Source organism: Hyperoodon ampullatus, assembly GCF_949752795.1.
Source record: "Hyperoodon ampullatus genome assembly, chromosome: 2".
In the NCBI taxonomy this organism is placed as follows: Eukaryota; Metazoa; Chordata; class Mammalia; order Artiodactyla; family Ziphiidae; genus Hyperoodon; species Hyperoodon ampullatus.
The window spans coordinates 32,563,202-32,575,773 of NC_136915.1; the positions used below are offsets into that span (position 1 = coordinate 32,563,202).

Here is a 12,572-nt window from a genome sequence, read left to right on the forward strand (position 1 = left end):
AAAGCATCGGTGTAACAGCCCAGTTTTCAAATGTATTTGGGAAGCACAATGCTGGTGCACTTTGGAGTGAAAATGAAACATGATATGAAATTCCTTGATATAAAGTAGACTCAATTTTATTAGCAGGAAATAATCTAAATATAAGTAATAAAAAATCAACACTTAATATGTCATAGATAGTTAATGCATGTTGTCAAACTAAATCTGATGAAATATTTCCAAGTTTTTTGGTTAATGTTCATTTGATACATCTTTACCCTCTTTCTAAGTAGGAGTTAGCAAAAACAACTAAAATTGGAGTATTACCTTTATTTTTTTAGATAATTTCAAAAATTTTTAAATGTCGGTCCAAAAACAACCCAGTTGGATTTTAGCTTTGAAAAATCTCACACCAGCTTGCAGTACCCTCGTGTGTTACTAGGGGACAGAGCAGACTCAGAAAGATACTCCCACTTCAGCCCAAGTTACGTCTCCCTTCCCTTTCAAGTTAACTCTCTTCCCAGAGAGTAGAGATGCTGAAATAGCTGTGTTTACTCTAAATCAATTATTTTCAAATTATTGTGACCATGACCTACAGTAAGAAATAATTTACATAACACACGTACATCAAATAGTACTTCTCCTTATTACACGTGATGTGTACTGAAATTTTTATTTGTAAAGGGATTTTCACAATCCCTTCAGCTGCGTTCACAACCACTAAATGGGTTGCCATCCAAAGTTTGAAAAACATTTTTCTAAATGACTTCTACTTTTTGAACAGTTTTTTAATTGTTTCATATCTCTTCCTCCTAGAGTATCTTTAAGGCACACCTATGTGGTTAAAGGGTTAATTTAGTCAGGATTTTAGCCTGTTTTAAAAAGTGGTTGGCATCTCACATACTATATCATGGGCGTGTAAAATGGTATGCAACTTTGGAGGCATTTATCAATGAAAATGTAAAGCCTTCACCCAGTAAATCCACTTCTAAGAATTTACCTGCAAAAAGAATCACAGAAATGCAAAAAGATAGGTGTGAAAGAACATTCCTTACAGCATTATTTTGAAATGTGAAAAGCTGTAATCACCCGAGATTTCTTTTCAATTAAGGATTAAATGTCGGAATACAGCTATATAGAGCGTGATGTGGAGCACCTGAAAAGACTGAGCTGGATTTCTGTGTACTGCCATGAGTAGATAGGATACTTTATGTTAAGATGCAGAACAATATAAGGGTAGTTCCATTTTTGTAACATTACTATTGGTAGAATTTTGAATACACATAGAAAATGTCTGAAAGGATGTATATTAAACTGTTAACAGATACTAAATTGGGAACTTTGACTTCCTATTTTTCAATTTTGAATTTTATTTAATATTCATTATTTTTGAGATTGGGAGAAAAAATAAAGATAAAATATGAAAGGAAAACTCTTGTGACCAAATGGAAGATGTGTTCTTAGTAAATATTGATAAATGAAGATCCCCTGAACCAAATACCAGTAATTGTTTTAAAAAAAACAAATTTAAGGTCCATAGATTCCCAAAGTTCTTACCACCAGAACATTCATGAAATAGCCTCCCATCAGAGCATAGACTCCTCCTGAAGCACCCACAAGAGATTTGAGTGGGTCAAAGATGGAGCTGGCAAGAGATCCTAAAGAAATAAAACACAAAGAATCAGATATGACTATAAAAATCATGAAGGATAAATCTTTCTAATCTAAGGTAAAAGTTGGGGAAGCTTAGACAATTATATTAACAAACAACAAATTCACTTTGTCCCTTCCATACTAGAAAAGTATAGCTATGTGGGCTAACTCCCTCAATTTTTATGAAACATTAAATGTTCAATATGAAGACAGTATAATGGTGATAAAGACACAGGCTCTGGAGCCAGAATAACCAACTGTGACTTGAGCAAGTTTCTTAACATCTCTGTGCCTTAGTATCCCTGTTTACAAAATGGGGGTATTAATAGAACTTACCTCAATGTGTTGTCAGGAGAAGTAAATGAGTTTATATGTGCATCATGCTTAGAACACTCTGTGACATGTATTTTATACTTGTTAGCCATTGTTTCAAAATATCCTACATGTTCAGCCAAAACTATCAAAATACCTGAGACATTCCAACATTTTATTATCTAAAGGCTTACTTTCTCATGGAGTCAAGATGTGGTCTCAGAAACCTTCTTAACATACTATTCAGTCACATTCACCAGGCAAGATGAAACCTATTGCTAACCCAATCTTATATTGCCTGAACCAAAACAAGACTTTAGAACCACCTTATGAAACTCTGAGGTGTTCTCTCTGTACTGCTTAGTTCTATTACTCATTCTCTTGCCTTCAAGGCCCTCCTTCATTCCTTAGGATACAACACAATACAATACCTACTTTATGCAAAAAAGATAAAGTGTCTGACCTTAGGAATCTTACAAATGGATGAGCAAACGGTTATCCTAAAATGCAGAATGTAACAACTACTATGATTATTTTAATGTAATAAATTTGCTATGGAAGCATTTAGGGAAGAACGACTTTCTCAGCAGAGAGGTGGAAGCCCTGCTACTCTGAGAGGAGGGAGACAGCATTTTGATTTAACTCTGCAGACCCTTTAAGATTGGACAGGGAAAACAAGGGGGAAGAAGGTCAGGACTTGGGGATCTGGAATAGCAAAGACATAGAAACAAAGTTATATGGATGACTGAAGATCAGTGAGAAGTAGTCCATTAGGATTAAAGCAGTGGTTTTCAAACGTTAACCTACAAACTAGGGCTGGGTGGTTGTGTCTTAATCATAAGAAATTTAGTTTTAAAATACAGATGTCCACTTCTGGCCACAATGAAGTAACAAGGATAAAATTTTTCCTCCTGCTTGAAACAGCTGAAAGTAGTGGACAAAATACACGAAACAATGGTCTTCAAGATACTGGACATCAGATAACAAAGGACAGAGAATCCTGAGAAACAAGAAATAAATAAGATGAGTTGACTAATTGCCCAGCTTACTGCCTTGAGAGAGACTGTAGGCTGCAGTACATGAAGGGGGAACCTAGGCAGATCACAGTAAATTTTAAGTTGATGAGATAGAGTCTAGGTCCATATAGATCCAGGCAGCTAGAGTTCACACTGCTTCCAAGTAACTTAACTGAGTTACAGAACAAATCTAAGGAATGTTTATAGGAATATAATAATGTCCACCATCCAAAGATAAAATGTCTAGCATCCAGACAAAAATTGTCAGACATGCAAAGAAGCAGGAAAATATGACCCATAATGAAGAGAAAAAAATCAATTAAAACCTAACAAAACTGAGAATTCCCTAGCAGTCCAGTGGTTAGAACTCCAAGCTCTCACTGCTGAGGGCCTGGGTTCAATCCCTGGTTGGGGAACTAAGATCCCATAAGCCATGTGGCACAGCCAGAAAACAAAAAAACAAAAACAGACAAAAAGACCTACCAAAACTAAAAGAAGAGTTACCATATATGATCCAGCAATCCCATTCCTAGACAAATATCCGGAGAAAACTATAACTTGAAAACATACATGCACTGCAATGTTCACTGCAGCACTAGTTACAATAGCCAAGACATGGAAGCAACCTAAATGTCCATCAACAGATGAATGGATAAAGAAGATGAGGTAAAAAAAAAAAAGTGGTATACATACACAATGGAATAGTACTCAGCCATAAAAAAGAATGAAAACAATCCATTTGCAGCAACATGGATGGACATAGAGATTATCATACTACGTGAAGTAAGCTAGACAGAAAGACAAATATAATATGATATAACTTATATGTGGAATCTTTTTTTTTAACATCTTTATTGGAGTATAATTGCTTTACAATGGTGTGTTAGTTTCTGCTTTATATGGAATCATTAAAAAATGATACAAATGAACTTATTTTCAATAGAGAAATAGACGCACAGGAATAGAAAACAAATTTATGGTTATCAAAAGGGAAGAGGGGGGCTTCCCTGGTGGCGCAGTGGTTGAGAGCCTGCCTGCCGATGCAGGGGACACGGGTTCATGCCCCGGTCCGGGAGGATCCCACATGCCGCGGAGCGGCCGGGAGCCATGGCCGTTGAGCCTGCGCTCCGCAACGGGAGAGGCCACAACAGCGCGAGGCCCACATACAGCAAAAAAAAAAAAAAAAAAAAGGAAGAGGGGAGGGATAAATTAGGAGTTTGAGATTAACATATACACACTATTATATATAAAATAGATAACCAACAAGGACCTACTGTATAGCACAGGGAAATATACTCAATATCTAGTAGTAACCTATAAGGGAAAAGAATCTGGAATATATATATATATATACATATATATATATATGTATATATATATATATGTATATATATATATGTATATATCTGAATCACTTTGCTGTACACCTGAAACTAACACAATATTGTAAATCAACTATACTTTAATTTAAAAAAAAAAACCGGGCTTCCCTGGTGGCACAGTGGTTGAGAATCTGCCTGCCAATGCAGGGGACACGGGTTCGAGCCCAGGTCTGGGAAGATCCCACATGCCACGGAGCAACTAGCCCCGTGAGCCACAATTACTGAGCCTGCGCGTCTGGAGCCTGTGCTCCGCAACAGGAGAGGCCGCGATTGTGAGAGGCCCGTGCACCGCGATGAGGAGTGGCCCCCGCTTGCCGCAACTAGAGAAAGCCCTCGCACAGAAACGAAGACCCAACACAGCCATAAATTAATTAATTAATTAATTAATTAAATTAAAAAAAAAAAAAAACTACCAAAACTGATACAGGTGTAAGATTTAGCAAGTAAGGGCAATAAATAATTATTACAACTATATTCTATATGTTCAAAAGTTAAATAGCACTATATAAGAAATGAAACAGGCTCAAATCAAACTTCTAAAGATGAAAACTACAATGGCTAAAATGAAAGCATAAACTTGTTCAGTTGATTGGCTGATTAGACATTGCAGAAGAAAAGATTAGTGAACATGAAGACATGGCAATAAAACTATCCAAAATAAAACACACAGAGAAGAATATTTTTTTTAAATGCATACAGCATTAATGAGCTATAGGTCAATTTCAAGCAGTCTTCTGATATGTATAATAATAAATACATAATTGGAGTCCCCAGAAAAGAGGAATGAAAGCAGATACAGAAAAAAATACTTGAAGAAATTATGGCTAAAGTTTTTCCAAAGTTTTATGAAAACAATAAACCCACAGATCCACGAACCTCAACAAATCCCAAACACAAGAGATGTGAAGAAAAGCACACCAAGGCATAACAAAATCACATTCGCAAAACAGTTAAAAGTCTTAAAAGCATCCAGAACAAAAAGACATGCTCCATACTGAGAAACAAAGGTAAGGATGACAACAGATTTCTCATTGGAAACAACGCAAATGAGAAAACAACACTAGGGCAACATTTTAAAGTACTGAAAGAAAAATACTGTCAAGCTAGAATTCCAAACCTAATAAAATATATTACAAAAATGAAGGCAAAATAAAGATTTTTTTTTCAGACATACAGAGGCTGGAAGAATTGATGACTAACAGACCCATGCTAAAAGAAATGTTAAAGGAAATCCTCAGGAAGACAAAGATATCAGATGGAAATATGGAGCTACACAAAGGAATGAAGAGCATTAGAAATGGTAAGGATGTGGGCAAATATACAAGATTTTGTTATTATTTAAATCTCTTTAGAAGTTCATTGTTTAACAGTTAAACTATTAGACTAACTACTAGGAATAATAAGTGAACTTATCAAGGTTGGAGGATACAAGATCAATATACAAAAAATCAACTGTATTTCTATGTAATAGCAATGAAAAATCAGAAGTAGAAATTTAAAAAATAGTACCATTTACAGTACATCAAAAATATGAAATATAGAAATAAATCTGACCCAAAAAATGTGCAAGACCTAAACACTGAAAACTAAAAAAGATGTTGAAAGGAATTTTTAAAGACCTAAATAAATAGAAATCTATACCTTGTTCATGGGGAAGACTCCGATATTGTTAAAATGTCAATTCTCCCCAAGTTGATCTAGATTCATTGCAATCCAAATCAAAATCCCAGTAGACTTTTTTGTAGAAATTGACAAACTGATTCTAAAGTTCACATGGAAATGCAAAGGACCTAGAATAACCAAACCAACTTTGAAAAAGAGCAGAGTTGGAGCACTGACACATCCCAATTTCAAGACTTAATAGAAAACTACAGTAATCAAGACAGTATGGTATTGGTGTACAGATATACAAATATATGAGGGAAACACAAGAGAAAGTCCAGAAATAAACCCACATATATATGGACAACTGATTTTGACAAGATGCAAAGGCAATTCAGTAAAGAAAGGATTGTCTTCTCAACCAATGATGCTGGAACAGTTAGACATTTACATTCAAAAAAGTGACACTTCAATCCATACCTTGCACCATGTATAAAAATGGATCATATACCTAGATGTAAAGCCTAAGATTATAATACTTCTAGAACAAAACACAGAGAAAATCTTTGTGACCTTGGGCTAGGCAAAATTTCTTAAATATGACACTAAAAGCATAATTCCTAAAATTTAAAAACTGATAAATTATACTTAATCAAAATTCAAAAATTTGACTCTTCAGAAGATACTGTTAAGAGAATGAAAAGACAAGCAGCAGACTAGAAGGCAATATTTGTAAGTCACATATGTGATAAAGAACTTCTAATAGGGACTTCCCTGGTGGCACAGTGGCTAAGAATCCACCTGACAATGCAGGGGACAAGGGTTCAATTCCTGGTCCGGGAAGATCCCACATGCCGCAAAGCAACTAAGCCCGTGTGCCACAACTACTGAGCCTGTGCTCTAGAGCCCATGAGCCCACGTGCCACAACTACTGAAGCCCACGTACTCTAGGGCCTGCATGCCACAACTACTGAGCCCACATGCTGCAACTACTGAAGACCAAGTGCCTAGAGCCCATGTTCTGCAAGAAGAGAAGCGACCACAATGAGAAGCCCGCGTACTGCAATGAAGAGTATCCCCCTGCTCGCCGCAACTAGAGAAAGCCCACATGCAGCAGTGAAGACCCAATGCAGCCAAAAAAAAAAAAAAGAAATTGTAATAATAATATATACTATATAATAAGGAATGTAAAGGAATACAATTCAATTTTTTTTTATTTGGTTGCGCTGGGTCTTAGTTGCAGGAGGCGGGCTCCTTAGCTGAAGCATGTGGGCTTCCTTAGTTGTGGCAGGCAAACCCCTAGTTGCGGCATGCATGTGGGACCTAGTCCTCTGACCAGGGATCGAACCCAGGCCCCCTGCATTGGGAGCGCAGAGTCTTAACCACTGCACCACCAGGAAGTCCCCATAATTCAATTTTTAAATGGGCAAAAGATTTAAACAGATACTTTACTGAAGAAGATATATGGATAGCAACTGAGCACGTTAAAAGATGTTCACCATCATTCTCATTAGAAAATGCAAATTTAAACCCAATGAGATACCTTTATATACCCAACAGATTGGCTAAAATTAAAAGACTGACCATACCAAGTGTTGATGAGTATATGGAGGAACTGGAACTTATGGTGGGGATGTAAAATGGTACCACTTTTTTACCATGCGACCTAGTAATTCCACTCATAGGTATATACACAAGAGATCCACACAAAAACTTGTACACAAATGTTTATAGCAGTATTATTCATAATAGGCAAAAAGTGAAAACAACCCAGATGTCCACCAAATGGTGAATGGATAAAGAAAATATGGTTTATCCATACAATGGAATGTATCAAGCAATAAAAAGGAATGAAGTACTTATACATGCTCCAACATGGATGAAGGATGAAAACATTATGCTAAGTGGAAAAAAAAGTCAAAAAAGATCACATTTTATTATTCCATTTATATGAAATGTGCAGAATGGGTAAACCTAAAGAGACAGAAAGTGATTAGTGGTTGTCTAAGGCTGGGGAAGGGATTTGGGGTGAAGAGTGGGGAGTGACTGCTAATGGGCACAGGGTTTCTTTGGGGCACAAAAATATTCTACATTTAGATTGTGATAAAGGGTGCATAACCCTGTAAATTAATTTAAAAACATTGAATTATACAGTTTAAATGGGTGAACTGTATGGTATATGAATTATATCACAGTAAAGCCATTTTAAAAGTTTGGTAGTTTCTTAAAAGTTAAATGTGGGGCTTCCCTGGTGGCGCAGTGGTTGAGAGTCCGCCTGCCGATGCAGGGGACACGGGTTCGTGCCCCGATCCCGGAAGATCCCACATGCCGCGGAGCGGCTGGGCCCGCGAGCCATGGCCGTGGAGCCTGTGTGTGTCCGGAGCCTGTGCTCCGCGACGGGAGAGGCCACAGCAGTGAGAGGCCCACGTACAGAGAAAAAAAAAAAAAAAAAAAAAAAAAAAAAAAAAAGTTAAATGTAACCCCATGATAGAATCCAGCCGTTCTATTCCTAGGTATTTACCCAAGAGAACTGAAAACATTTATCCACACGGAGACTGTACACCAGTGTTCATAGTAGCTTCATCTGTAATAGCCCCAAACTGGAAACAACCCAAATGTCCATCAACAGGAGAATGGATAAACAAATTGCTGTATATTCCCACCATGAAATACTACTCAGCAACAAAAAGGAATCAACTATTCATACACACAACAACACAGACAAACCTCAGAATAATTATGCTGAATAACAGAAGTGACAAAAAAAAAAGAATACTCCATGATTCCATTTATATAAAATTCTAGAAAATACAACTGAACCTATGATAATCAGTGGTTGCCAGGGGAAGGTGAGGGAAGGACAGGGAGAGGCAGGAAGGTGAGATTCCAGCAGGTTACCGGAAACTGTGGGGGGGAGTAACATTCACTACCTTGACTCTGGTGATAGTTTCATGGTTATATACACATATCAAAACATCAGCAGTTATTATATGTCAATTATACCTCACTAAACAGAAAAACAAAAGAACACAGATCCTAGGGCCATGTTCTCAGAGATTCTGATTCAGTAGATCTGGGTGGGATCTGAATAACTTAAGTTGTAACAAGCTCTCCAGGTGCTTCTGACCGTCAGTCAGGTTGGGAGACCCTGAGCGGAGTGCAGGCCGGCGCTCCTCAATCTTTACTAATCACCTGTGGTTTTGTTCAAATGCAAGTTAGTAGGTCTGGTGTGGGGCTCAAAATTCTGCATTTTAACAAGGTCCCAGTTGATACCAATACTGCTAATTCAAGACCACACTTTGCCAGGAGCAAGGGCAGGGAAACTAAAATGATGTTACATATGAAGGAATCTAGGAAAAAAGCAAAGCAATGGGAGAAATGGATGAAAGGGGTCAAAAGGTAAAAATAAAGTATCACTGCTTCCCTCATTTAAAAAAAAAAAAAGCAAAGCAAGAAAGACACTGAGCAGGAAGAAACTTCCAGAGGTGATAGATATGTTTGCAGCATAGAATGTGGTGATGAGTTCACGGGTGTATACTTACGTCCAAATGCATCAAGTTGTATACATTAAATATGTACAAAATTTTGTATGTCAATCACACCTCAAAAGTAATTTTAAAAAAGTTTTACCTCATCTCCCTCTAACCTCTTCATATATAATTTCTTTTTTTTAAACATAATAAAGAAGTTTATTCTTCCTTTAAAAAGAAGAAGGAGAAGGAGGAGAAGAAGAAAAGAATGAAAGGCAGTGGGGCCAGACAGTGGAGGGTAACGCAGAGCAATCTTGGACATTTCAGCTTTCTATCGGCCACTGTAAATGTTTTAGCAAGGGTGTAATATGATCTGATCTGTGTTTGAGGAAGGTGACCAGCTGCAGCGTGAAGGAGAGACTGGCATGGCAAAGAGATACCTGCCAAAACTTATTGCAAAAATGGGCAGAGGGGGCTTCCCTGGTGATGCAGTGTTTGAGAGTCCACCTGCCGATGTAGGGGACGCAGGTTCACACCCCGATCCGGGAAGATCCCACATGCCGCGGAGCGGCTGGGCCCGTGAGCCATGGCTGCTGAGCCTGCGCGTCCGGAGCCTGTGCTCCGCAACGGGAGAGGCCACAGCAGTGAGAGGCCCGCATACCACAAAAAAAAAAAAAAAAAAATGGGCAGAGGATGTGAACAGGTTATTCACGTTCTCTCCTCTCTCTACTCTGAAACTGGGGCAGAGCTGTGGGATAAGCAGGTATAGGTGCTGGAGCCAGGAAATACAGGTGTGTGCAGGCACAGAAGGAGGAGGTGGGAGAACATGATCCACGGAGGTAGGAGGGAGGTAGGATGGGGAGCTGCATCACTAAGCCTGGCCAAGCCCATCTCTTTACCATGTCTCATGATGGTTTCCTGCTCTCTGTCCCCCCTGCTCTGGGAAGCAGGCACAGTTGTGATGGGTAAAATTTTGAGCACCACGATGGGTCAGATGGTGTTCCCTGCCCCGCAAAATATGTTGAACTCCTAACCCCCCAGCACCTCGGAATGTGACCTTATGTAGAAATAGGATTGTTGCAGATGTGACTGGTTAAGACGAGGTCATATTGGAGTATGGTGGGCCCCTAAACCAACATGACTGTGTCCTTATAAGAGGAGGAGACAGGGACACATGAAGGGAGAACGCCATCTGACAATGGAGGCAGAGGTTGAAATGCTGCAGCTGCAAGGCAAGGAACTCCAAAGATTGATGGCCACCACCAGAAGCCAGGCAGAGGCAAGGACAGGTTCTCCCACCTAGGTTCCGGAGGGAGCATGGCCCTTGACACCTGGATTCAGACTTCTAGCCTCCAGAACTGTGAGACAATGCAGTTCTACTGTTTTAAGCCATCCAGTCTGTGGCAGCCCTAGGAAACTAATACAACTATCCACTGCAGTATAGGTAAATTCACTTACAAATGACATGTATATGTACCACTGCAGTATAGGTATATTCACTTATAAATTACATGTATATGTTCCACTACATGTATATGTGTTTAAAAACACAAAAACAGAATTTTAAAGGATGCGCTATATTGGTTACACAATATTTTAAAATTATTTTTACTTCATTAATGATATAAAAAATTCTTATCAAGCAATAAGAAGACATGGAGAAAGCTTAAATGCATATTACTAAGTGAAACCAATCTGAAAAGGCTACATACTGTATGATTCCAATTATATGACATTCCAATTATATGACATTCTGGAAAAGGAAAACGATGGAGACAGTAAAAAGATCAGTGGTTGCCAGGGGTTGGGGGATGGGGAAGGATGAATGGGTGGATCATAGAGGATTTTTAGGACAGTGAAGTTACTCTGTATGATACTGTGATGATGGATACATGTCCATCATTTGCATTTGTCCAAAACCATAGACTGTACAATACCAAGGGTGAACCCTAGTTTTCATGGACTTTGGTTGATTGTGATACATCAATGCAGGTTAATCAGTTGTAACGAGTGTACCATTCTGTCGATAATGGAGGAGGCTGTGCCTGTGTTGGGGCAGGGCGTGAATAGGAAATCTCGGTAGCATCCTCTCAGTTTTGCTGTGAACCCCAAACTGCTCTAAAAAATAGTCTTTAAAAAGAAAATCTTTCAATGAGCAGCGTTATTAAATAAGCTTCATTATTTTTAAAAATCCTGGTTAAATATCATGACGCAGAAATGCAAAGATGTACTTCTAAGTTCAATTATTTTCCATGGAAGTTTTCTCTTAATCACTGTCGTTACCAAAATATAAAATTTGAAAACAATGTCCAGTTTCAAATGGAAGAATTGCATCATTGCCTATATTTATTCCAATTATGCAAAAATTTTGTTGTCATGTGGCTATTAATTCCCACCTTCCCTAACATCAGTCATGTGTTCTTGCAAACTAATCAGAAAGTGTTACAGTCAACAAGTTTAAAACCCGCTAAAACTCTTCACTGAGAAATTTTAAATCAGTTGAGAAAATTGTTTCCTGGCTTTTTAAATGTGAACTTGTGAGAGTTATTGCATCTTCTTCAGGAGCAAAATCACATAATGATGGAATGATTTCCATTGACCAGTTTTCAAAATGCCCCTTTCATAGCATGAGTATCTTTGGAAAAGTAGTTACATCATCACTCCTTAAGAGAAATATACTATTATGTCTTTGAAGAGACATATTTTGTGTTTGTCTTTTTAGCAACATCTGTTAAATAGCTTACTACTGAAAGCTTTTTGTTATCACAGAAAAAAAGAAAATTAGACACCCATCTTTATGTAAAAGAAAAATGCATAAAGTAATCTTTAAAATGAGCAAAAAATGAGAGGAATCCCTCTCACTGATTTCAGGACTTATTATATAGCTACAGTGGTACTGACTATGTGGTGTTGGTGGAGGGGTAGACACATTGATCAATGAAACAAAAAGGAGAAACCAGAAATTGTTCCAAAAAACTACAGCCAAGGCTTCCCTGGTGGAGCAGTGGTTAAGAATCTGCCTGCCAATGCAGGGGACACGGGTTCAAGCCCTGGTCCGGGAAGATCCCATGTGCCACGGAGCACCTAAGCCCGTGCGCCACAACTACTGAGCCTGCACTCTAGAGCCCGCGAGCCACAACTACTGAAGCCCGTGCACC

At 38.3% G+C, this 12,572-nt stretch overlaps 1 protein-coding gene across 1 annotated transcript in view; it reads right to left on the reverse strand.

The window, feature by feature from the left end:
• The window catches only part of RHBDL2 (rhomboid like 2), a gene marked incomplete at its 3' end in the record, with an annotated part of 30,078 nt that overhangs the window by 5,328 nt on the left and 12,178 nt on the right, over nucleotides 1-12,572 (reverse strand). The window contains exon 4 of the mRNA XM_079728053.1: nucleotides 1,537-1,637. Within this exon, the coding sequence (XP_079584179.1) occupies nucleotides 1,537-1,637 (101 nt within the window). The remainder of the gene's footprint in view (nucleotides 1-1,536; nucleotides 1,638-12,572) is intronic.